The sequence below is a fragment of the Dipodomys ordii genome, unplaced genomic scaffold (genome assembly GCF_000151885.1).
Source record: "Dipodomys ordii isolate 6190 unplaced genomic scaffold, Dord_2.0 Scaffold179, whole genome shotgun sequence".
NCBI classification, from domain to species: domain Eukaryota; kingdom Metazoa; phylum Chordata; class Mammalia; order Rodentia; family Heteromyidae; genus Dipodomys; species Dipodomys ordii.
Genome location: NW_012267395.1, coordinates 927,096 through 951,476, shown reverse-complemented (window position 1 = coordinate 951,476; position 24,381 = coordinate 927,096). Strand labels below are relative to the sequence as shown.

The 24,381-nt window shown below is 58.9% G+C and overlaps 2 protein-coding genes across 2 annotated transcripts in view; one reads left to right on the top strand and one right to left on the bottom strand.

Moving 5' to 3' along the window:
• Positions 1-3,524: 3,524 nt before the first annotated feature.
• Positions 3,525-13,731, top strand: Cpsf1 (cleavage and polyadenylation specific factor 1, 160kDa). Its single transcript, XM_013033855.1, has 37 exons — positions 3,525-3,557; positions 5,517-5,544; positions 5,650-5,783; positions 5,866-5,946; positions 6,023-6,174; positions 6,262-6,408; positions 6,515-6,654; positions 6,737-6,847; positions 6,931-7,024; positions 7,110-7,197; positions 7,269-7,391; positions 7,467-7,518; positions 7,595-7,689; positions 7,758-7,832; positions 7,985-8,065; positions 8,139-8,228; positions 8,322-8,432; positions 8,514-8,655; positions 8,735-8,913; positions 9,038-9,174; positions 9,245-9,419; positions 9,499-9,705; positions 9,788-9,877; positions 9,965-10,108; positions 10,190-10,342; positions 11,199-11,315; positions 11,389-11,479; positions 11,569-11,653; positions 11,731-11,872; positions 11,953-12,105; positions 12,203-12,379; positions 12,457-12,523; positions 12,817-12,864; positions 12,942-13,097; positions 13,165-13,294; positions 13,368-13,506; positions 13,592-13,731. Exons 1-37 carry the CDS (start codon positions 3,525-3,527, stop codon positions 13,637-13,639), a joined length of 4,215 nt encoding a protein of 1,404 aa, XP_012889309.1. The 3' UTR covers positions 13,640-13,731.
• Adck5 (aarF domain containing kinase 5) overlaps positions 13,731-24,381 on the bottom strand; it is a 14,923-nt gene continuing 4,272 nt past the window's right edge. Inside the window, exons 3-17 of the mRNA XM_013033854.1 lie at positions 24,027-24,217; positions 20,191-20,294; positions 19,309-19,458; positions 16,143-16,218; positions 15,839-16,039; positions 15,621-15,761; positions 15,430-15,543; positions 15,214-15,345; positions 15,054-15,137; positions 14,897-14,978; positions 14,744-14,822; positions 14,568-14,659; positions 14,238-14,490; positions 14,054-14,170; positions 13,731-13,969 (exon numbers count right to left, since the gene is read on the bottom strand). Coding sequence (XP_012889308.1) covers positions 13,864-13,969; positions 14,054-14,170; positions 14,238-14,490; positions 14,568-14,659; positions 14,744-14,822; positions 14,897-14,978; positions 15,054-15,137; positions 15,214-15,345; positions 15,430-15,543; positions 15,621-15,761; positions 15,839-16,039; positions 16,143-16,218; positions 19,309-19,458; positions 20,191-20,294; positions 24,027-24,217 — 1,922 coding nt within the window. The 3' untranslated portion in view covers positions 13,731-13,863. The remainder of the gene's footprint in view (positions 13,970-14,053; positions 14,171-14,237; positions 14,491-14,567; positions 14,660-14,743; positions 14,823-14,896; positions 14,979-15,053; positions 15,138-15,213; positions 15,346-15,429; positions 15,544-15,620; positions 15,762-15,838; positions 16,040-16,142; positions 16,219-19,308; positions 19,459-20,190; positions 20,295-24,026; positions 24,218-24,381) is intronic.

Here is a 24,381-nt window from a genome sequence, read left to right as displayed (position 1 = left end):
CGCCAGGCCCGCGCGCCCGGGGGAGGGGACCCCTTCCCCGACAACTGCACTCACTCCACACCTCAGCCCGCCACAGCGCCACGCAGGGAATGCCTGGGAGGGAGTAGGGAGGCCAGCAGAGCGGGTTAGCCGAGGGCAGAACCGTCCTAGCTGAAGGCACAAGGTCAAGGTGAGCTTTAGCTTCGGGATAGACTACTGACAGGCGGAGCTGTAAAACGAGACGAACCCCTCCGTGGATGGAACACCGGGGGTGCTTTGGTGGTTAGAAGGAAATGAGGGAGTTCAGGAGGCTTTGCACCAAGAGCAGCTGCTGAGCTGTTCTCCAAGGAGATGGCAAACTTAGCGGGATGAGGAGTGGAAGGAAAGGGAGAAGATGATGTTCTTTTCTTGGCAGATGAAACAACTACTTCGGCCCAGGCCAGAATGTCCGTAGGTTATATACAACACGGTCATGAGTGGAGGGGAAGTTGGAAAGTAGAGGGTGTGTCGAGATCAGAATAGTTCTTCCCAAAGCTGGGAAAAGCAGTGGAAAGTTTTGTTTTTCCCCTTGGAAGTATTGATGTTTGAAGTCAGTAAATTTAACGTTTCATAGAGACCAGCCTTTATACCACTTGAACAACTCTGCACGGGGCTGGGAAGGTGGCTCAGTGGTACAGTGGTTGCCTCACATGCATGAAGCCGTGGCTTCAATTCCTCAGTACCTCATACACAGAAAAAGCTGGAAGTGGTGCTGTGGCTCAGGTGGTAAAGTTCTAGCCTTGAGCAAATGAAGCTCAGGGACAGTGCCCAGGCCCTAAGTTCAAGCCCTAGGACTGGCAAAAACAAACAACAAAAATGACCAACTCTGCCAGCCCCCAGGAAGGATTTTGAGGAGGGTCTGAGAGCAGTCAGAGGGGCACATTAGAGGAGATAGAGGAGACAGTTCCCTCCCCAGGGCACTTGCCACAGCACACATTTGCTGTGTGTGAAATATGTGTACTACTTTGCAGAATACAAAAGGATGAAATATTTTAGGAAGTGTTTTGTAACTGTATATAACACTAAAAAGACTTGGCTTAACCAGGTGCTGATGGCTCATGCCTGTAATCCTAAGCTACTCATGAGGCTAAGGTCTGACACCACTGTGCTCAGGGAGAAAGGTCTAAGAGACTCTTATCTCCATCTTAACTAGCAGAGAGCCAGGCTGTCCAGGTGTTGGTGGCTCATGCCTATAATCCTAGCACTCTTGAGATAGATCTGAGGAACATGGTTCAAAGTTAGCCTGAGCAGAAAAGTGGATGAGACTCTTATCTCCAATTAAGGAGTCAAGAGCTACAAGTGGAAATGTGGCTTAATTAATAGAATGCCAGCCTTGAGTGAAAATGCTAAGGGAGATTGGGAGTTGGTGGTTCACGACTATAATCCTATCTGCTTAGAAAGCTGAGATCTGAGGATTGCTGTTCAGCCAGCCCATACAGGAAAGTCTGTGAGACTCTGATCTCCAATTAACCACACACACACAATAAAAGCCAGAAGTGGCACTGTGGCTCAAGTGGTAGAGCACTAACCCTAAGCAAAAAATTTGCTCAGGGGCAACACCTGGTCTCTGAGTTCAAGCCCCAGTACTGGCATCAGAAGATTAAAAAAAAAGCCAGTTGAGCATGGTTCAAGTGGCAGAATCCCAGCCATGTAAGCAAACCAAGCAAGCCTGAGACCCTACATTCAAGTCCCAGAGTTGACAAAAAACAACAACAAACAAACATAGGCTTACTATGGCACAGTGGGAAGGAGGTAAAAAAAGCTTTGTTTATTTAGAGACAGGGTCTCACATGTAGCCTGGGCTAGCCTGGAACTGTCAGTTCTCCCGACTCAGCCTCTCCAGTGCTGATAGCACTGATATATACAACACTGCCTGGCCTAAGTTTCTTTTGGGGGTAGAATGGGAAAGGACCAGTACTTGGGGGTAGGGTGAGAAAGGGCCAGTATTTGGGCTTGGACTCAGGTCCTCAAGCTCTCACTTGAGTTTTTCTGCTCAAAGCTGGCGCTCTTAACACTTGAGCACAGCTCTACTTCCAGCTTTTTATTTTTTCTTAATCGGTTGTAGGGCTTGAACTCTAGGCTTGGGCGCTGTCCCTGCACTCTTCAGCTCAAGGCAAGTGCTCTACTGCTTGGAGCAACAGCGCCACTTCTGGTTTTCTAGTGGTTTATTGGAGATAAGAGTCTCACGGACTTTCTAGCCCAGGCTGGCTTTGAACCTCGATCCTCAGATCTCAGCCTCCTGAGTAGCTAGAATTAGAGATGTGAGCTACCAGCTTACTTCCAGCTTTTTGCTGGTTAGTTGGAGATAATCTCACAGATTTTCTGCCCAGGTTGCCTTTGAACCTTGGTCCTCAAATCTCAGCCTCCTAATAAGGTAGGGTTACCAGTGTGAGCCACTAGCTCTTGGCCTAGGTTTTTATAACATGAAGGTTTTGAGTTTGTAGCTTAGTAATAGAGCACTTGTGCAAAGCCCTGGGTTCAAACTCAGTACCAGGAAAAGAACAAACAGAAAAACTTGGGCTGGGAATGTGGCTTAGTGGTAGAGTGTGTGCATGAAGCCCTGGGTTTGAATCTCAGCACCACATAACCAGAAAAGGCTGGAGGTGACTGGGCTCAAATGGTAGAGTGCGAGCCTTGAGCAGAAGCAGCTCAGGGACAGCGCCCAGGCCCTGAGTTCAGGCCTAGGACTGGCAATAAAAAAGAGAAACTCACTAGAATTAGCTTTTTTTTTCTTCCTTTTTTTTTTTTTTCCTTTGGTAGGTTGTGGGGCTTGAACTCTGGGCCTGGGCACTGTCCCTGAGCTCTTCAGCTCAAGGCTAGTGCTTTATTCATTGGAGCCACAGGGTCACTTCCGGTTTTCTGGTGGCTAATTGGAGCTAAGAGTCTCACGGACTTTCCTGCCTGGGCTGGCTTTGTACTGCCATCCTCAGATCTCAGCCTCCTGAGTAGCTAGGATGACAGGTGGGAGCCACTGGCACCCAGCAACTTTTCTTTTCTCTCTTTTGCTTTAGGCATTCTTAGGTGCCTGTTGTGTGCATTCCTTTATTTGGAGAGGTACTGACTCACACCGCAGTTAGAGATGCCTGCCCGCGAAGCGTGCACTGTGGGGGAGAGGCCACTCACACCTCAGTTAGAGATGCCTGCCCGCGAAGCATGCACTGTGGGGGAGGGGCCAGGCCCTGCCAGCAGGACGAAAGGGAGAGAGCAGAGATGATGGGGGATTGCATCTCCCTGGGACGGTGGGAGTTGATCTGAGATGAGGCGTCGAGAAGCTTGTGGGGTGAAGCAAAGAGGTTCCAGGTGGAGGGAGCCTTCTAGAATGAGGGAGTGAGGGGGGAGGTGAGACAGCAGGTCACAGAGATAGTAGGGTGGGCTGGGGCTCGAGCATGCACTGTCTGAGCCAAGTGACCTGGTCTGCATTACGTTTTGAGAGACTGCTGGAGAGCAGTCTTAGGAATGCAAGAAGGCCAGTCAGAGTGGTGCAGTCTTTCATTAGGCAAGTGGCAATGGTGCCTTGGACCACTGCAGCCCTGGAGGAGGTGGGAAGTTGTCAGGTTGAGGGTAAAAAGGGGTCTGTCAAAGTAAACAAGACTGGAAAAACAAAGGACCCCCACTCATCTGGCCATATCACTACTCAATGACCCCATGCTGAGACCACATAATATGGCATATATGTGCACATCTGAGAGAAACTAGGAGGAGGACACAGAACCAGCGGGAAATGGGAAACCATACAACAGCAGGACCCATCAGCTGCACTGGTCACTGATGAAAATGAACTAAGCAACTCAGTGGCAGTGATGGGAGGGAGGAAAGGAGTGGGAAAGAGGGAACAGCTGACACTAAGCAAAAGGAAAGGAATGCACATATCACCGATGTGGAAGAAATAACTATTGTCAGAGCTCATAAACGTTATAGATCACGATAGAGACAATTTGCCCCATGAAGGTTAGAATGTGTTTGTGACTTTCACTAAGTATCACTGTCGCACAATACTGTGAAACTTGTGAAATTTATGTAATCACTTAATCACAATGAAAAAAACAGACCAAAAAAAGGGTGGGGTCCGTGAGAAGAGGTGAACTGAGTGGCAGGGGCACAGGTGCGCTCCTGCAGGTGGCACCCGGCTGGCGGCACCCACCTACCTCCTTTTTCTTTCCAGTCCTGGGGCTTGAACTCAGGACCTGGGCACTGTTCCTGAGCTGTTTTTTTTTGCTCAAAGCTAGTGCTCTACCACTTGAGCTACAGCGCCACTTCTGGCTATTTCTGTGTATGCAGTACTGAGAAATCAAACCCAGGGCTTCATGCATGCTAGGCAAATACTCTACCTCTGAGCCACGTTCCCAGTCCTTCACACAGGCCCAGCACAGGCTGTACAAAATAGGCTGCAACCAAGCTGAGGTGATAGAGCTCCTCTCAGGTAAAATGATTGGGAAGGGTCCTTGAAGAGGTGCATGATGGGAGCATCACTGTAATCTCAGCCTTGGAAGGCTGAGACAGGAGCGTCCTGAGTTACAGGCCAGCCCAGACCCCACAATGAGACCTTTTCTAAAGAAAAACAAAAAGGAGGCCTTGCGCTCTGGTGTAACTGTGTAGGTGTGCAGCTGGGCAGGTTGCTGCAGAGCAGCCTGGTGGCCAGGCACAGGTGGCTGTGAGCTGCCTGGCACGCACAGGTGAGCGTGAGCTGCCTGGCACACAGAGGTGAGCGTGAGCTGCCCGGCACGCGCAGGTGGCTGTGAGCTGCCCGGCACGCACAGGTGAGCGTGAGCTGCCCGGCACACGCAGGTGGGCGTGAGCTGCCCGGCACACGCAGGTGGGTGTGAGCTGCCCGGCACACGCAGGTGGCTGTGAGCTGCCCGGCACGCGCAGGAGCTGCCTGGCACACGCAGGTGGGCGTGAGCTGCCCGGCACACGCAGGTGGCTGTGAGCTGCCCGGCACACGCAGGTGGGCGTGAGCTGCCCGGCACACGCAGGTGGGTGTGAGCTGCCCGGCACACGCAGGTGGCTGTGAGCTGCCCGGCACGCGCAGGTGGGTGTGAGCTGCCCGGCACGCGCAGGTGGGTGTGAGCTGCCCGGCACACGCAGGTGGCTGTGAGCTGCCGGGCACGCGCAGGTGGCTGTGAGCTGCCCGGCACGCGCAGGTGGCTGTGAGCTGCCCGGCACGCGCAGGTGGCTGTGAGCTGCCGGGCACGCGCAGGTGGCTGTGAGCTGCCGGGCACGCGCAGGTGAGCGTGAGCTGCCCGGCACGCGCAGGTGGGCGTGAGCTGCCCGGCACGCGCAGGTGGCTGTGACCTGCCCGGCATGCGCAGGTGAGCGTGAGCTGCCCGGCACGCACAGGTGAGCGTGAGCTGCCCGGCACACAGAGGGGCCCACAGTTGCTTTTGGGAGCACCTGGCTTGCGTGCTGGCACACAGGAGGATTGAGCATGCCTCCTGGTGCCCTCCACCCTGAGGGCCCCCAGGATTGGCCCCTTACTGTCCTCTCTGTCTTCCCTCCAGGTTTTGACCAAGAGTGACGGGAGCACGGGTGAGTGGAGGGTGGGTAGCTGCCCCTGCTCGGGGGAGGGGAGGCGGGGGAGGGAAACACAGCCAGAGTTCAGGGCCCAGGCCTGATCGGCTGGTGCCTTGCTAGAGGGGAAGACTCACCGGGAAAAGCTGGAGCTGGTGGCCTCCTTCTCCTTCTTCGGCAATGTCATGTCCATGGCCAGTGTGCAGCTGGCAGGTGCCAAGCGTGACGCTCTGCTCCTCAGCTTCAAGGATGCCAAGGTAAGGGTGGGCTGGTGGGAAGTGGGCACAGTGGCGGGGGGGGGGCTGCTGAGCGGGGACCCATCTGACCTCCCTTCCCCAGCTGTCAGTCGTGGAATATGACCCCGGCACACACGACCTCAAGACCCTGTCCCTGCACTACTTTGAGGAGCCTGAGCTTCGGGTAGGCCATCCCAGTGCTTCCAGGAGGTTCCTCCTCGTGTCCGTCGTCGCCCTGCTGACCTCCCCTCTGTCCCCAGGACGGGTTTGTGCAGAACGTGCACACGCCTCGCGTGCGGGTAGACCCCGACGGGCGCTGTGCAGCCATGCTCATCTACGGTACGCGGCTGGTGGTGCTGCCCTTCCGCAGGGAGAGCCTGGCTGAGGAGCACGAGGGGCTCATGGGAGAGGGGTGAGTAGCGGGCCTGGGCCGCCAGGGGGCAGCCTGCATTCCCTTCCGCCTGCCCCCCTTCCCTCCTGTGACGCCCTGGGCCCTCAGGCAGAGGTCCAGCTTCCTGCCCAGCTACATCATTGACGTGAGGGCTCTGGATGAGAAGCTGCTCAACATTGTTGACCTGCAGTTCCTGCACGGCTACTATGAGCCCACCTTGCTCATCCTGTTCGAGCCTAACCAGACGTGGCCTGGGTGAGGCGGGGGCCCTGGAACTCGGGGTTCTCTGCCCTGGGGTGTGGGTGGGGGCTGGGCAGGGTGGGCGAGGCTGGGCTGGGGCTGACCCCGCCTGCTGTGCCAGGCGCGTGGCTGTGAGACAGGACACATGCTCCATCGTGGCCATCTCACTGAACATCACCCAGAAGGTCCACCCCGTCATCTGGTCTCTCACCAGCCTGCCTTTTGACTGCACCCAGGCCCTGGCTGTGCCCAAACCCATAGGTGAGCGTCCAGGTCGCCGCATAGCGGTGCGTAGTGGAGGGGCGGGTGACTGAACCGCCTACCAGCCCGCATCGTCCCGCAGGTGGGGTGGTGATCTTCGCGGTCAACTCCCTGCTGTATCTGAACCAGAGCGTCCCCCCGTACGGCGTGTCTCTCAACAGCCTCACCACAGGCACCACGGCCTTCCCGCTGCGTGAGTGGGCGCACCCAGGGACAGTGGGTTGTGCCCCCCCTCCCCCCCGCGGGGCCTCCGGCCATCTGATCACCTGCCCACAGGTACGCAGGAAGGTGTGCGGATCACCCTGGACTGCGCCCAGGCGGCCTTCATCTCCTATGACAAGATGGTCATCTCCCTCAAGGGTGGAGAGATGTGAGCACCCCGCCTGTCCCCTCCCTGCCCGCAGAGCCCCGCCCGCCCTGCTTCGTTCAGGGCCCCACTCACGCCTCGCCCACAGCTACGTGCTGACCCTCATCACGGATGGCATGCGAAGTGTCCGAGCATTCCACTTCGACAAGGCGGCCGCTAGCGTCCTCACCAGCAGTGTGAGTAGAGACGCAGGGACGGCCCGGGCCGGGCTGGGCCCTGCCCTCATCTCTCTCCTCCCCCCCTGCAGATGGTCACCATGGAGCCCGGGTACCTCTTCCTTGGCTCTCGCCTGGGGAACTCCCTCCTCCTCAAGTACACAGAGAAGCTGCAGGAGCCCCCAGCCAGTGCTGTCCGGGAAGCTGCCGACAAGGTGGGTGCCACAGGCGGCTGCCGCTCCTGGCAGGAGGCCACCTTGCAGGCCGCTCACTCCGCTCTTACCTCACAGGAAGAGCCTCCCTCCAAGAAGAAGCGGGTGGACGCCGCCGTGGGCTGGTCAGGTGAGGGCCGGAGTAGGCCGAGCCGGTGAGAGGCTGGGGGCGGGGCTGGCTTAGGGCTCAGCTCTCTGTGTTGCAGGAAGCAAGTCTGTCCCGCAGGACGAGGTGGACGAGATCGAGGTGTATGGCAGTGAGGCCCAGTCTGGTACACAGCTGGCAACCTACTCATTTGAGGTGAGCGGGGACAGCAGCGGCCTCCCCTGGCCTGACCATGCAGCCTCCTGACCACCGCTGTACCCTAGGTGTGCGACAGCATGCTCAACATCGGACCCTGTGCCAACGCTGCCGTGGGAGAGCCTGCTTTCCTATCCGAAGAGGTGCTGGGAGGGGAGGGGCTGAGGGGCTGGGGTGTGTGGGAGGGGCGGGTGTAAGTGGGGAGGGAAGGGGAGGGGCGGGCAGGGGGGGAGGGGGAGGGGCGGGCTGGGTTTGAGTTGTGCCTGCGAAACCGTTCTTTTCCCTCCCTGTGCAGTTTCAGAACAGTCCTGAGCCAGACTTGGAGATTGTGGTCTGTTCCGGCTATGGGAAGAATGGGGCCCTGTCTGTGCTGCAGGTGTGTAGAGGAAGGGGAGGGACTTCTTCTTAGCACCTGACTGGGCTGACCCCTGACTGCATCTTTATTCCAGAAGAGCATCCGGCCCCAAGTAGTAACGACCTTTGAACTTCCGGGTTGCTATGACATGTGGACCGTCATAGCCCCTGTGCGTAAGGAGGAGGTAGGCCAGATGTGTGAGGACCGGCCGGGTCCGGAGGGCCACAGCCACGTTTGCCAGCCGCCACGGCTCCTTCCTGCCCTTGTCTCTTCCCAGGAGGAGACGCCCAAGGCAGAGGGTGCAGAGCAGGGCCCCAGGGCGCCTGAAGCAGAGGACGGCGGGCGAAGGCACGGCTTCCTCATTCTAAGCCGGGAAGATTCAACCATGGTAAAGGGCCGGGCCGGCGGCTCTGGCCGTGGCTGGGGTTGGGGTTGCTGAGGGGAGGGGCTGCTCACACTGTCTCCACAGATCCTGCAGACCGGCCAGGAGATCATGGAGCTGGACACCAGTGGCTTTGCCACACAGGGCCCCACGGTCTTTGCCGGAAACATCGGGGACAATCGGTACATTGTGCAAGTGTCTCCTCTGGGCATCCGTTTGCTGGAAGGAGGTAGGTAGCTGGGTCTGGCCCAGCGGGTTTGGAGAGGTGTAGACTGAGCTATCCCATGCTGACCGCCCCGTGCCCACAGTGAACCAGCTACACTTCATCCCCGTGGACCTGGGCGCCCCTATTGTGCAGTGTGCAGCAGCTGACCCCTACGTGGTCATCATGAGCGCCGAGGGCCATGTCACCATGTTCCTACTCAAGAGCGACTCCTATGGCGGCCGCCACCACCGCCTGGCGCTGCACAAACCCCCTCTGCACCATGTAGGCCTCCAACTCCTGTCTGCCCACAGCCCCAGGGCCCTCCCCCACCTGCCTGCCCACAGCCCCTGACCCTCCCCCCTCCCCCACCTCCCTGCCGCCTACATCTGGAGCCCCCACCCTGCAGCAGTCCAAAGTCATTGCGCTCTGCCTGTACCGCGATGTCAGTGGCATGCTCACCACCGAGAGCCGCCTGGGTGGAACCCGCGATGAGCTGGGAGGCCGCAGTGGCTCGGAGGTCGACGGCTTGGGCTCGGAGACGAGGTGCGTGGCGGCCGGGGTGCTGGGGGTCTGGGTGTCGGTGGCACGCTGTGAGATGTCTGTTGGTCTCCAGCCCCACGGTGGATGACGAGGAGGAGATGCTGTACGGGGACTCCAGCTCCCTTTTTAGCCCCTGCAAGGAAGAGGCGCGGAGGAGCAGCCAGCCCCCGGCTGACCGTGACCCCGCGCCCTTTCGAGCAGAGCCCACACACTGGTGTCTGCTGGTGCGAGAGAACGGCACCATGGAGGTGGGTGTGCTTGAAACCAGGGCCCCTGCTGCCCAGCCGTGGCTTCTTCCCCGCACCGCTAACCATTGTCCCTCCACAGATCTACCAGCTCCCTGACTGGAGGCTGGTGTTTCTGGTGAAGAACTTCCCTGTGGGGCAGCGGGTCCTAGTGGACAGCTCCTTCGGACAGCCTCCCACCCAGGGCGAGGCCCGGAAGGAGGAGGCCACTCGGCAGGGGGAGCTGCCCCTGGTCAAGGAGGTGCTGCTGGTGGCGCTAGGGAGCCGCCAGAGCCGGCCCTACCTGCTGGTGAGTGTCTGTCCCGCTGCGGCTGCCTGCGGCTGCACCACAGCACGCCCTCACCTTCCCTGCGCGGGCCTCCTCCCCCCAGGTCCACGTGGACCAGGAGCTGCTCATCTACGAGGCCTTCCCCCATGACTCTCAGCTCGGCCAGGGCAACCTCAAAGTCCGCTTCAAGAAGGTGCCAGTGGCTAGAGCCTGCTGGGGGGTGGGGAGGGGGAGGCAAGCGGGGTCTGGAGGGCCAGATGTTCACTGCAGCCTCTGCCAGGTTCCCCACAACATTAACTTCCGTGAGAAGAAGCCAAAGCCGTCCAAGAAGAAGGCGGAAGGTGGTGGCGCCGAGGAGGGGCCTGGAGTCCGGGGCCGCGTGGCCCGTTTCCGCTATTTTGAGGATATTTATGGCTATTCAGGGGTAGGCAGGTGTCTTCCCAGGGACCTAGGGTAGAGGGTGGCCTGTCCCCTAACTGTGAGTGCTCATGGCGCCTGCCTCCAGGTGTTCATCTGTGGCCCCTCACCCCACTGGCTCCTGGTGACCGGCCGGGGTGCCCTGCGACTGCACCCCATGGGCATTGATGGCCCCATTGACTCCTTTGCCCCATTCCACAACGTCAACTGCCCCCATGGCTTCCTGTACTTCAACAGACAGGTAGGAAGGCCTGCTTCTTTCCAGGTGCTGAGGTGCCGGAAGGGAGACCGTGGTACCCGGGCGCATGTGGGCTGGGTAGTGAGTGCACGCAGGGAGCAAGAATTGAGTGTGTGGCCGGGCGCCAGTGACTCAACGCCTGTAATCTCAGGAGGCTGAGATCTGAGGATTGCGGTTCAAAGCCAGCCCGGGCAGGAAACTCTGTGAAACTCTTTAATAAACCACCAGAAAACTGGAAGTGGCGCTGTAGCTCAAGTGGTAGAGCGCTCGCCTTGAGCTGAAGAGCTGAGGGACGGCACTCAGGCCCAGAGTTCAGGCTCACGAGAATTGAGTGTGTAAAGGCTCGTGCGGCCAGGGATGGAATGGGGCTCTATGTTGAAGAGGACTAGCTAATGAGGTTATCTGCTGCTGCTGTTGGGGTTCACCTCTGAAGCCTTTGTCCTAGCCTCGCCTCAGCCCTTTTCCCAGAGCCAGGCTAAGCTGGTGTCGTTGTTGTGTGGCAGGGGAGAGACAGCCCTTCCTGGAGCCTGTTTCCCCTGTGCCGTCCAAATGGCAGCAGTGACCAGTTGGGTCACTGGGGTTGCTGTGACCCGGTCAGTGTCTAGATGGCAGCCCGGTGCCCTCTTGTAGGGTCTCCGGCACAGCCAGGCTCTGGGGGTCCCCTGATCTAAGATTAGCCTGAAAATGGACCACGGCTCACTGGCCAATGGCAGGGAATCTGGCCACCAAAGGTGTGGGCCCTGCAGAACCTCTACCAGATGTGGCAGCCCCAGCAGTGGCCAGTGGTCTGGGTCCACCCACCCTGCCAGTGGCCATCTGGGATGGCCACGCTGATTGCCACCCTTGCACCCCACCCCAGGGTGAGCTGAGGATCAGTGTTCTGCCTGCCTACTTGTCCTATGACGCCCCATGGCCCGTCCGGAAGATCCCGCTGCGCTGCACGGCCCACTACGTGGCTTACCACGTGGAGTCCAAGGTGTGTACCCCCGCTCCCTCGTCCCAGCTGTCTGAGGCCTGGCAGCGGCTTGCAGCACCTCCCCCCTCCCCAGGTATACGCAGTGGCAACCAGCACCAATACTGCTTGCACGCGCATCCCTCGCATGACTGGTGAGGAGAAGGAGTTTGAGGCCATTGAGAGAGGTGAGCCGGCAGCCCGCAGCCCTGGGGGAGGGAGGAGCAGGCTCCGCTGCACTTGGGCACGGCCGTGACCTGCCTGCTGGTCCCTGCAGATGACAGGTACATCCACCCCCAGCAGGAGGCCTTCTCCATCCAGCTCATCTCCCCGGTCAGCTGGGAGGCCATCCCCAACGCCAGGTGAGGCGCCCCTGCGGTGGCGGGCCTCCCTGCCGCCAGCAGAGGGAGGTTTGCTCACACGGCCTTCCCCCGCGCAGGATCGAGCTGGAAGAGTGGGAGCATGTCACCTGCATGAAGACCGTGTCCCTGCGCAGTGAGGAGACCGTGTCTGGCCTCAAGGGCTATGTGGCAGCTGGGACGTGCCTCATGCAGGGCGAAGAGGTCACGTGCCGTGGGCGGGTAAGGCCCTGTGGGGAGGGGCGGGGAGGGGCCGACCTGCCCATCTGCTGTCCCCACTCACCCCTCCCCCACCCTGACAGATCTTGATCATGGATGTGATTGAGGTGGTGCCTGAGCCTGGCCAGCCCCTGACCAAGAACAAGTTCAAGGTGCTATATGAGAAGGAACAGAAGGGGCCAGTGACTGCTCTGTGCCACTGCAACGGCCACTTGGTGTCGGCCATCGGGCAGAAGGTGTGCTGTCTGCCCGCCCCCCCTCCCTGCATCCGGGCCTCTACCCCGTCTGCAGTGTTCTCTACTGATGCTGTGCCCCTCCCCCACTCCACCCCAGATCTTCCTGTGGAGTCTGCGGGCCAGCGAGCTGACAGGCATGGCCTTCATCGACACTCAGCTGTACATCCACCAGATGATCAGCGTTAAGAACTTCATCCTGGCAGCCGACGTCATGAAGAGCATCTCACTGCTGCGCTACCAGGAAGAAAGCAAGACGCTGAGCCTGGTGTCCCGAGTACTAGCGGGAGGCTGGCCGGTGGTGGGAGGGCAGCAGCCCAAGGCCTGTCCTGATAGCATCCCACCCCTCCCCAGGACGCCAAGCCCCTGGAGGTGTACAGCGTGGACTTCATGGTGGACAATGCCCAGCTGGGATTCCTTGGTGAGCGAGTGATGCCTCTCCAGGTGCTGGTGGCTCATACCTAGTATCCTAGCAACACCTGAACATCCAGGCCAGCCTAGGCACACAGTCCAAGAGACTCCAAGCTCCAATTAACCAGGAGAAAGCTGGAATTGGTCAAGTAGTGTAGTGTCAGCCTTGAGCAAAAGAGCCAAGCCAGAACGTCAGGACCTGATTTCAAGTCCCAGTATAGGCAGGGTAAAAAAAAAAAAAAGGGTGGTACCTTGGGGTGGAGGCAGGGGTAGCTGGGTTGACTCCAGCCCTTCGCTCCGCAGTTTCTGACCGAGACCGCAACCTCATGGTGTACATGTACCTGCCTGAAGGTGAGTGGCCCCCGCCCCACCCTTGTCAGGGCTCATGCCAGGTGCTGGGCAGCAGTGACCTGAGTCTTCTGGCCTAGCCAAGGAGAGTTTCGGGGGCATGCGCCTGTTGCGCCGGGCAGACTTCCATGTGGGTGCCCATGTGAACACGTTCTGGAGGACCCCGTGCCGAGGGGCTGCCGAGGGGTCCAGCAGGAAGTCGGTTGTGTGGGAGAACAAACACATCACTTGGTTTGGTGAGTGTGGCCATGGGGGTGGGGGAGGTTGGGGGGGTGGGCCTAGCTCACACATCATCCTCCCCAGCAACCCTGGACGGTGGCATTGGGCTTCTGCTGCCCATGCAGGAGAAGACCTACCGGCGGCTGCTGATGTTGCAGAATGCTCTGACCACCATGCTGCCCCACCACGCCGGCCTCAACCCCCGAGCCTTCCGGTGAGCACTGCCCCCTCCCCAGCCCCGCCTGCCCTGGACATGCCGTGACTCCCCCATTTGCCCGCCTGGCCAGGATGCTGCACGTGGACCGGCGCGTGCTGCAGAATGCCGTGCGCAACGTGCTTGATGGGGAGCTGCTCAACCGCTACCTGTACCTCAGCACCATGGAGCGCAGCGAGCTGGCCAAGAAGATCGGCACCACCCCTGACATTGTGAGCGCTTGCTGCCCGCCGCCCGCCCCAGCCTGTCCCTTTGCCTGCCCCTGTCCTCCTGCCCTAACCTCCCCTTGCGCCACAGATTCTGGACGACTTGCTGGAGACGGACCGGGTCACCGCCCACTTCTAGGCCCTCGGATGCGACCCTGGCCCGTGTGCACTGCCTCCCTCCCCGCCCCCCTTTTGTACAAAACACACCAAGAACAATTTGTTTTCAGGCAAGTGTGTGGTCATTGCGTTGTCAGAGCCCCACAGCGTATTCCCGCGCCCCAGGCCCCTGGGGTGTAAGGTGTCCATACCACTGGCCTGGCTAGCTCCATCTGTTGACACTAGAAGTCTTGCTGGCCCTGAAGCCTAGGTCTCCAGATACTGGTAGAGCTCTTTGTTCTGAGGCACGATGCCCAAGTAGACCAAAAGCCGAACCATGAGGGTGGTCAGCCGCATAGCCAAAGTCTCCAGCCTGGGGAGGGAGGTGGAGGGGTCACAGGCTGACAGGGAGCAGGCACCGGCCTCGGGTCCACCCGTGGCACCTACTTGAACTTACCTCAGGGCCACTTCAAACTTGAGTAGCTCCCAGAAGACCTTGACGTGGCGCAGGAGGCTGCTGCTGTAGATGCCCTGGTACGCTGCAACCACCAGGCGGCTCCAGCCCCGAATGGCACTGCATCAGACACAGGCGTCAGCCCCATGGCCTGGGAGTCCCCGGGGAGCCCCCTTAGGCCACCAACCTTCTGGCCATGAGGAAGTAGCGGTCGACGGGGTTGCCTAGCACGGTGACAATGGAGCGCACGGTGTTGATGTTTCGCAGCACGAGCAGCATGGGCCGGGGCAGCTCCTTGAGCACCACCATGATGTTCTCAAAATGGTCCCGGGCCATGTCCCGCATGTAGGTGGACTCCTCTCGGCTCAGCAGATGGGAGCCCCACAGCTGGCCCAGACGCACTGGCCGCTGCATGAGCACCTCGGAGAACAGAAGGTAGTCTGCGGAAGACGAGGGTGCCCGGTCAGGGTGTGGCGGCTGGCTGTGGCTGCCCCCTCGGCACAGCGTCCGCCCTCACCTTGGACCCCGAGCGCAGCCGAGTGCGTCTTCATTGCAGTGTCGTCCCTCAAGATGATGGCCCTCCACAGCTGGCACAGGGCTGACCGGTCCCTGCGAGAGTCCAGCTGTGAGCCCCGGGGGGGGGGGGTGGACGGGACCCAGAATACAGCTCGCTAGTGCTTTGTCCTGCCTTACTTCTGATCCAGGAACTGGTAGAGTCCATGGTCCAGCAACACCAGCTCTGCCTTGCCATCCGGACCTTTCCGCACCAGAACTAGGAATAACGCATGTCAGTCATGTCGGCGTTCATTCCCCCTCACCAAGACCCAACCCTGGAGACATCCCTACCATTGCCAGGGTGAGGATCAGAGTGGATGAAACCAGTATAGAATATCTGCTCTGCAAAAGCCTGGATTAGCTTCTCTGCTACCTGGAGAGAGCATGAGATACGTAATGGACATGAGGGAGCCCCGCCCTTGTCCTTCCCGCCCCTGCCTGCACTCACATCCTGCACTGCCAGCCCCTTGCTTTTGATGGCCTCCAAATCATTGATCTTGCAACCTTCACAGAAGTCAGCCGTCAGCACACGCTGGGAGAGAGGAAGAGGCTGAGCCCGGAAGGCCCGTGCAGCCGCCTCCCACCAAAAAGGGGCCAGCCTGGCCCACCTTGCTGGATTTTTCCCAGTACACACGAGGGACTACCACATAGCGGAAGTGCTTCAGCTCCTGCGCGCAGCGCTCAGCATTTCGGCCCTCATTCTCAAAGTCCAGCTCCTGGGCCAGGGTGCCCTTCAGGTCCTGGGAACATGTATGGTCAGGGGCCAGCTCCATGTCTGGTAACTCACTACTGGCTACCTGCAAGCTAAAGTTCCCCAGCACTACCTGCAAGACCCAGCCGAAGCCGAAGCTGGGGTGCATGAGCCCCACGAGCTGCAGCAGGAGCTCCAGTGTGTGTACATCCCCGTCAAAGCGGTCCCGCAGATCAGCATACTGTACCTGCAGCAGCAAAGGCATAACAAGACTCAGTTGGCCACAGACGCCTGGGACCTCCCAGCCGAGGGCAGCCCGAGTACCTTCACAGCCACTGGAGTTCCATTGTGCAGCTTGGCGCGGTGCACCTGGGCCAGGCTAGCAGCAGCTATGGGCTGGTAGTCAAACTCCTGAAAGAGCTCACTGGGCAGGGCCTGGAAGTCTTCAAGAAACAGCTGATCCACCTGGCAGAAAGCGGTACTTAAAGTGGCACTGGGGCCCAGGGCAGCCTTCGGCCCTCCCAGTCTGCCGTGGAGCTTACCTCCCCAAGGTTCCTGGTGAGAGCCTTGTCCTCCAGGACCCGCAGGGTCTGGATGTACTCGGGCGGCAGCAGGTGGTTGAAGGAGCACAGCCCTTGGCCCAGCTTCACGTAGAGGCCCCCGTTGCTGATGGCTCCTTCCACCAGGGCATCTGCTGCCCGCTGGTGACACGCAGACATCACCTCCATGTACCCCGGGCTGTTCTGACCACAGGCAGGAGGGGAGGTTGGGACAGAGGCCGCTCCCCAGGCCCTACAGCACCCACTCCTCCAGCCTGCCCTGCACGCCCAGGACACGGGGACAAACCTCTTCCACCCCTCGCAGGGTGACGTTTGTGCACCACCAGTAGTCCAGGGAGATGTTCAGGCCGATCCTCAGGGACCTGTGGGGCAGAGACATGTTAGCCCCATCATGCCAGTTGTACAGGTTTCTTTGCCTCAAGTCCTCTCAAGGTCTAGCCAACCAATGAGATGAAGCTGAGGTCTAACCACTGGAATCCTTGACCTAGAGAGGGGGAGAGAGAGAGGGACAGAGAGAGAGTGTGTGTACATGTGCAGTCCTAGGACTTGAACTCTGGCTGGACTTCCTGAGCACAGCTACCACTACAACACTTAGGCACACCTTCTTTTTGCTAGTTAACTGGAGATTGAGTCTCAGACTTTTCTGCCCAGGCTGGCTTCAAACTGCAGTCCCCTAGTCCCAGCACCCTGAGTAGCTAGGATTCCAGGTGCCTGCCTCTGGCGTACCGTGTGGCCCCTCTGTTTAGACTCTGTCCTTACAGATGGTGTGTCTCAGCCCTGCACAGTGGCTCCCTGTGGACAGGAGGAAGCAGTGCTAGCTGCAGATACAGCAGGACCACAGCCGGGTCACCGAGGGAGGAGGGAAGGAGGGCTTCCCAGGTCCCGAGAAGCGCCTGCTGTTCTTGGTGCTTGGAGCCCCGGGTGGGTGTCTAGGAGCTGGAACCCTCCCTGTACCTCTTCCTGGGCTGTCAGCCCTGGGAAGATGTGATTTCCTCCCATGCCACAGGCTACTGGGCACAGAACGGGAAGGCCTCAGCAGAGGTGGTCCCAGAAAAGCCAGGAGGTTTTAAGCCTTAGCTGGCAAGGAATAGGACAAGTATACCTACATATTAAAAACTCTGGGGGCTGGGAAGGTGGCTCAGGGGTACAGTGCTTGCCTAGCATGCATGAAGCCCGGGGTCCAATTCTTCAGTACCACGTACACAGAAAAAGACAGAAGTGGTGCTGTGGCTCAAGTGGTAGAGTGCTAGCCTTGAGCAAAAGCAGCTCAGGGACAGCGCCCAGGCCCTGAGTTGAAGCCCCAGGACTGGCAAAAACAAAAAACCTGTCTGGGCACCAGTGGCTCACCTTGGTAACCCTAGCTGAGATCTGAGGATTGTGGTTTGAAGGCAGCCCGGGCAGTAATGTCCATGAGACTCTTATCTCCAATTAGCCACCGAAATGGCACTGTAGCTCAAAATGGCAGAGCATTAGCATTGAGCATAAAAGCTCAGGACAGCTGGGTGCCTGCTGGTGGTTCACGCCTGTAATCCTAGCTACTCAGGAGGCTGAGATCTGAGGATCAAGGTTCAAAGCCAGCCAGGGTGGGAAAGTCTATGAGACTTTTATCTCCATAAACCATTCAGAAAACTGGAAGTAGCGCTGTGGCTCAAGTGGTAGAACCTAGCCTTCAGCTGAAGAGCTGAGAAGTGGTAGAACCTAGCCTTCAGCTGAAGAGCTGAGGGACAGCGCCCAGGCCCAGAGTTCAAGCCACACAACCAACAACAAAAAAAGCTCAGGACAGTGCCCAGACTGAGTTGAAGCCCCATGACCAACAGCAACAACAAAACAACCTGGACCTGTCAGATACCGGTGGCTCACGCCTTTAATCATGACTACTCAGGAGGCTGAAATCAGGATCAAGATTCAAAGCCAGCCTAGACTGAAAAGTCCATGAGACCCTTATCTCCAATTAACCAGCAAAAAAGCCAGAATTAGAAGCATTGCTCAAGTGAGTGCTAGCTTTAAGAAAAAAAGCCAAGGGGGCTGGGAAGGTGGCTCAGTGGTAGAGCGCTTGCCTCACATGCCTGAGGCCCTGGGTTTGATTCCTCAGCACCACATAAGCAAAAAGAAAAAAGCCGGAAGTGGCGCCGTGGCTCAAGGGCTAGCCTTGAGCTGAATTGCTGAGGGACAGCGCCCAGGCCCAGAGTTCAGGCCCCACGACCGGACCCAAAAAATAAAGTGCTCTGTGTTATTCTTAAAAAAATATTTCAAAACAGAAAGGGAAGCCAGGCAAGGTGGTGCACAGTTTAATTTCAGCTGCTCTGATGGCTAAGAGGGAAGAATGCCAAATTCAAGGCCTGTCGAGGCACCTTTGTGAAACTCCATTTTTATTGCTCTGGTGTGCCGGCCCTGCCCTCGGTCCATCTGAGCACCAAGCAGCTCCAAGCCTCTGACTGGCTCTCCCATGTAACCTGCGCCAGCCCGCGGGGTGGTGCGCCTCACTGGCCTGCTCCCAAGTCCCATCTTCCCTCGGCTCCTCTCATCTGCTCCTCTCTGTTCTGGATGGCTCTGTTTCCAGCCTTATCTGTTTGGACTAGGGGCAGGGAGCAGATGTAGAAACACAAAAACGCTGGTAGTACCCTTCCTGCAGCCTGGCCTGGCCCCTAGGTCACTGCTAGGAGGCCCATCGTCCTGCTGGGTCAGGAGCGGCTGAGGTGGGCAGTGGCCGGGGCCGGCGTGGCCCCTCCATGTAGGGCAGAGATGGTCATAGAAGCAAACAGAAGACTCTACTGCCCTTGCCTACTCTCCGGGGCTGTAAAGATCAGAGAACTTGCACGGAAGTGTGCAGTGTTCACTGCCCCAAACCTGCCAACCAAACCAGCCCAGGAGGCGGGCAGGGTTAAGGACTTGGGGGCTGGAGCTCCCTGGCACCCAGCACCTGCACACACGCACTACCGCTCGAGTCCGCCTGGGTGAGGCTCTGATGAAGCTTTCCCTGAGAAGGTGGCCCGGGCCAGGGAGGCCGTACTCAGAGCCCAGCGGAGCGGGATCCAGAGGGCCGCACACCAACGGCGTTCTCTCAGCTGCCAAGAGCTGATGCCCGGAACGCCGCACGCTTGGCGACCGTGGGAACGCTCGGGTTCTGCGTTGGGAGAGGAGTCCGACAGGCCTTTGGCACATCAGAAAGGGGGCGCTGTGCTGCTGAGCCCACCCTGTCTGAGACAGCGGCTTCGGCGATGGGGGTTGGGGGGGACAGGGGGTGTCACCTCCCAGGGCCCATGCTCTCCCAGCACCCTGTGGCCAACGCAGATGTGGGAAGGAACAGTGAGGGTGGGCCCCTTCTGAGGGCCCCAGGGTGCAGCACCCCTAGATGGCGGCTACCGTCCTGGGGGAGCCCTGCGGCCCTCCCAGGTCAGCCGAGGGAGAAGCCGCGCCGCCTGCCCACCCCAGGCGCTGCCAGCTCAGACTACCTGCCAAAGCGCCCGATGCCGTCGACGGCCAGCCGCAGCCTCCTCTTCTCCCGTGCCTCTGCTGTGAAGTAGTATACGCCAAAGAGCAGAGGCACCCCCACCACGGTAGCAGGGAGCGCCCTCCACCAGAGCGGGGCGGGTCTCGAGGCCCTAAGGAGACACGGGGGAGCTGGGGTCTGCCCCGCCACAGCACTGGGCACACAGCCAGCCCCCCCCCTGCCCCGCAGCACGGACGCCAGGCAGGCTAAGGGGCGGATCTTCCTGGGCTGGATGGGGCCCTGGAGCCCCCTCGTGTGAAGGGCTCCTCGGCCAGGCTGGGCTGTCCAGGGGAGAACTCCACGCTAGGCACGCACAGAAGCCCCGCCGCTGTGGCCACCAGGATGGCTGGTCTAGAGCTTAAGTCCTTGGTATGGCCAAGGGATACACTGAGGTTGGCACAGACCGAATTGGAGTTGAGAACACCACCGCCAACGAGCTCAGACAGATCACCGGCGTCTTGGGAGCCGCTCCCCCTGGCACGGCCAACCCACAGCAACCCCACCCCTCTGTGCCCCACAAGTCACCCCATTTATTTGGCACAGTGCAGGCTGTTTCTGAACAGCTCCTGCCTTGCCAGGGTCTGCCCTGAGTATGCCTCATGTCCAGGACGCCTCAGAGGCGCAGGAGCGGGCTCAGCTCAGGCAGCCACCTGCTGACTGCCGAGGCCTTCCCTGGGTTCTGGAAGGCCCTTTGCCCAGCTGGAGATGTTTCCAGGCCTGCTTGTCCCCGGACTGGGGGTGAGGAGACCCAATACTCGTAGCTCCTCCCCTGAAGCTCAGCTTGGCCCCAGCAGTGCCCATCCTCCCGCCTCCAGGCAGCACAGCGGTGGGGGGGGCTTCTTACCTTGCAGGGGGGCCCCTGAGGCTTCTCCTGAAGAACGCGGCGGGGCACGGCCAGGGCTTCTGCCTGCTCTGCAGCAGAGCCGAGTGGAAGCGGCACAGTCGCACCTTGAACAGAGCGGACAGCTCCAGCTCAGCGGGGGCAGCCCCTCCGCAGGCCTGGAGCCAAGCTCTGGAACCTGTGCTGCCCTGAACCCCCACGGGAGCCTGTCATCAGCACTGCTGCGTCAGGCAAAGCAGCGAAGAGACCACGCCGCCGTCAGGGGCGTGTGGACCTCCTGTGCAACATAACCTCTTCAGGCGTCCTCTCACTGTCCGCAGAAGAAAGCTAAATTACGACCTGGCTTCCCAGTCAAGACAGGTTATCTCTCTTTCACCGACACCGTGACTGTTCATTTACAATTTCCCAAGTGGCCACAAGTGAGCAGCCCTACTGTCAAAGGAAGCATCAGCTCTCCTCGGAGAGCCGGCCTGTAAGGGGGAGGCCCAGACAGGAGAGCTGTCCTGTGTAGGTCATTGTTCTGAAATCAAAGAGTACAAAGCTGGCTCAAGCCTGTAATCCCTGCTACTCAGGAGGCTGAGATCTGAAGATCGTGATTCAAAGCCAGCCCAGGCAGTTAAATCCATGAGACTACTCTCCAATTAAAGAGCAAAAACCCAGAAGTTGCTCAAGTGGTAGAGAGCTAACTTTGAGCAAAAGAGCTTAGGGATGGCACCTAGGCCCTGAGTTCAAGTCTCAGGACCCGCACAAAAGAAAAGAAAAAAGTACAAGGATTATAATCTACTAAGATCCCAGAGGTGGGATCCCAGAGGGGACCCTGGGGCCCCCTCCACGGCAGCCTTGCCCTCCACGGCAGCCTTGCTCTCCATGGCCTTTTGAGACAAGGGTGTCTCACTCTTGTTCAGGCTGGTCCCAAACTCCAATCATTGTCCCACCTAAGCCTTCCAAGTAGCTGGGACCACACAGATGTGTAGTCCTGCCACTGCAGAAGGCTCCTCTTATCTGAGCTGTGAACTGGGCACCAGTGGCTCACACCTGTCATCCTAGCTACTCAGGAGGCTGAGATCTGAGGATCACGGTTCAAAGCCAGACCAGGTAGTGAGATCCATGAGGCTTTTTTTTTTTTGGTCGTGGGACTTGAACTCTGGGCTTGGCGCTGTCCCTCAGCTCTTCAGCTCAAGGCAAGAGCTCTACCACTTGAACAGTGCCACTTCTGGTTTTCTGATGGTTTATTGGAGATAAGAGTCTCATGGGCTTTCCTGCCCAGGCTGGCTTTGAACCGTGATCCTCAGACCTCAGCTGCCTGAGTAGCTAGGATGACAGGCGTGAGCCTCCAGCACCCTGCTCATGAGACTCTTAAGAAACTACAAGAAAAGCCTGAAGTGGAGCTGTGGCTCAAATGGTAACGTGCTAGCCTTGAGCAAAAGTTCAGGGACAGTTCAAGCCACGGGACCAGGAAAAAAAGAAAAGTTTGAACTATTTTCAGTACTGAAGAAAAAACCTTTGCATGCCATTTTGCCCTGTGGTACAGATGTGAATGAACATGGCATCAAACAGTCAGCCGATTCTTCATCTCTTTCTGGACAAGGGACCTAGCTCTGCAGAGTCACTGGCAAGGACACAGAACAACGCGAAGGTCTAGGTCCAGGATCTACGTCCAAGGACAGAGGCTGGCTGAACCCAGTGTTCAGCCACACACTGCAGGCTGGTTTCCAGAACACGAGAGGGAAGAAGAGAGAGCAGTCCCAGGCAGACGAGGACTCCTGGGTGCCATCACCTCTGCGCCCTCCTGACCCCGACAACCTCCAGTGCCAGCGCATGCACAGAAGAAACCGAGGCTGAGGCCACTGCGGCCCCAGCTGTGGAGCTGCTCAGGGTGTGCACTGGTACGGTATACGGGGAAGCTGGCTTCAGCTGCGATCTCAGGGAGCCTCAGCCCAGGACTCCTGGTCCTGCCCCAAAGAGCTCTGCCTTCTGAGAAGAGCAGGCTGAGGGGCAGGGCTGGGCAGGACAGCAGGGGAGGGGAGGGCAGGGCAGGGGAGGAGCTCTGAACTGGGTAGTGGCTGGGACTCCACTGGGATGCACTGTCCTGAGGCTGAGACTAGGAAAATGAGAGAGGCCCATGAGGCTGGAAAGCTGAACTGTGCTGAGGATGATGGGAAGTTTACTCTAAAAGAGAAGCTCAGACAGGCAAGCTGGAGCTAGGCTAGATGTTTTGTGCGGTTCATCAGCGGGGAGAAAGTGAGTGGATTCCGGGTAGCAGACACAGGCTGGAAGGGCCCAAGGAGGTAGGGATGTGTCCAGCTTGGGGGGAGCGGGAGAGCCAAGTAGACCCAGGGCGAACTGTGAAACCAGTGCATGCACAGGGCTGCATTCCCGTGCACCCCTGCTGCCCGCTCGAGTGGTCTTAAAGTTCTACAACCATTCTAACCCCTCAGCAAGACCATGTGTCACGAGCAAGGGAGCCCCACCCACTGCATTCAAGGTACTACAGACATCTTCATGACCCTGAAAAACAACAGCCAACCAGAGTGGGACATTCTCCAACGTCCCACCTGGCCTCTTTGGCAGCCAGTGGTGCCCTCAGACACTTCTCCAAGTATCTCAACGTCTCAAAATATAAAGTGAAAAGGGCAAGAAGATGGCTGGAAATTGGTGCACTCTGGTCCTGGAGTTTGAACTCATGGTCTTGTCCCTTAGCTTTTTTCTTTTTTGTTTTGTCGGTCCTGGGGCTTGAACTCTGGGCCTGGGCCCTGTCCCCTGTCCCTGTGCTCTTCAGCTCAAGGCGAGCGCTCTACCACTTGAGCCAAGGTGCCACTTCTGGTTTTCTAGTGGTTTATTGGAGATAAGCCTGGGCTTTCCTGCCCAGGCTGGCTTTGAACCGCAATCCTCAGATCTCAGCCTCCTGAGTAGCTAGGATTACAGGCGTGAGCCACTGGCGCCAGCTGCCCCTTAACTTTTTCTGCTCTACAATAGTGTCTTCCACTTCCAGCTTTTTGGTGATTCATTGGAGATAAGAGCCTCAGGGATTTTCCTGTCCAGGCTGGCTTCACATCCAAGATCACAGCCATCTGAGTGAGCCCCTGGTGCCCAGCTGGACTTGGTTTCAGATGCATTCTCTAGCAGGAGTGGGGTATCCTCCCAGCACTTGGAGGCTGGCAGGAGTATGCTCAGTTCAAGGCTAGCCTGGACTAGGAAGCAAAATCCTCTCTCAAAAGAGAAACAGCTGAGCTGGGTGTTCCCCAGCTCCTGGTGACTGCTTCTGGCAGAGCGCTGCTCGGGAGCCTAGGCTGAAGCACACAGCCCTAGCCCATCCCCAGTGTCGGGGAGGGCAGTGCTTCTCTGCTGGGCCCATTCACGCCCCTGGTTTCTGAGGACTCAGCAGCAGGATGCTCTCTATCCCCTCAATTCACTCTGGCTCCACCGATCACCCCCACAGGTGCCGGCTCCTGTGCTCTCCCATGGTCCTCATCTCAGACTGCGAGGACAATGGCGGACAGCGGTGGGTGACTCCTGGCTAGACTGTAGTCAGGAGCCACCTGGAAATCACCTTTGCCCTTCTTGGGTCCAGCACAGGGCTGGAGTTCACACACAGGTACTCAGAAAGTACTCCTGACAACGGTGGGCACACAAGGGATGAACCGAAACCCGGTCAAAGCCAGGGTCTCTGCCAAACCCACCACAGGCCAGAGCCAAGTGAGAGGTGGCAGTCTGGCCCCAGACAAAATGCCAAGGGGACAAGGCGTGGTGCTGACAGCTCCACAGAGGTATCCAAGCCCTGCTCCGTCAGCGGCCGCACCATCTCAGGACCCCACGCCAGGGCCCCCTGCCACACGTACCACCGCCAGCTGGCAGCTCACCTCCACCTGTCTGCCCAGGACCTTGTCCCACCACCAGCCCTTTCCCCCGGAGCAAATGCTCCGGCCCACCCGGCACCGCCGGCCTGCCGGGCTCCCCGCAAAGCGCTCGGGGCGTCGCCACCGCCCACCGGATTCAGTGTGCAGACCGGGGGGCCGGGCCAGCGGGGCGTCTGGGGGAGACCCGGAGATGGGGGGAGGCCCGGAGAGGGGGGGAAAGACCCGGAGATGGGGGGAGCCCGGAGAGGGGGGGAAGACCCGGAGGTGGGGGGGAGCCCGGAGATAGGGGGAGACCCTGAGATGGGGGGGAGCCTGGAGATGGGGGGAGACCCGGAGA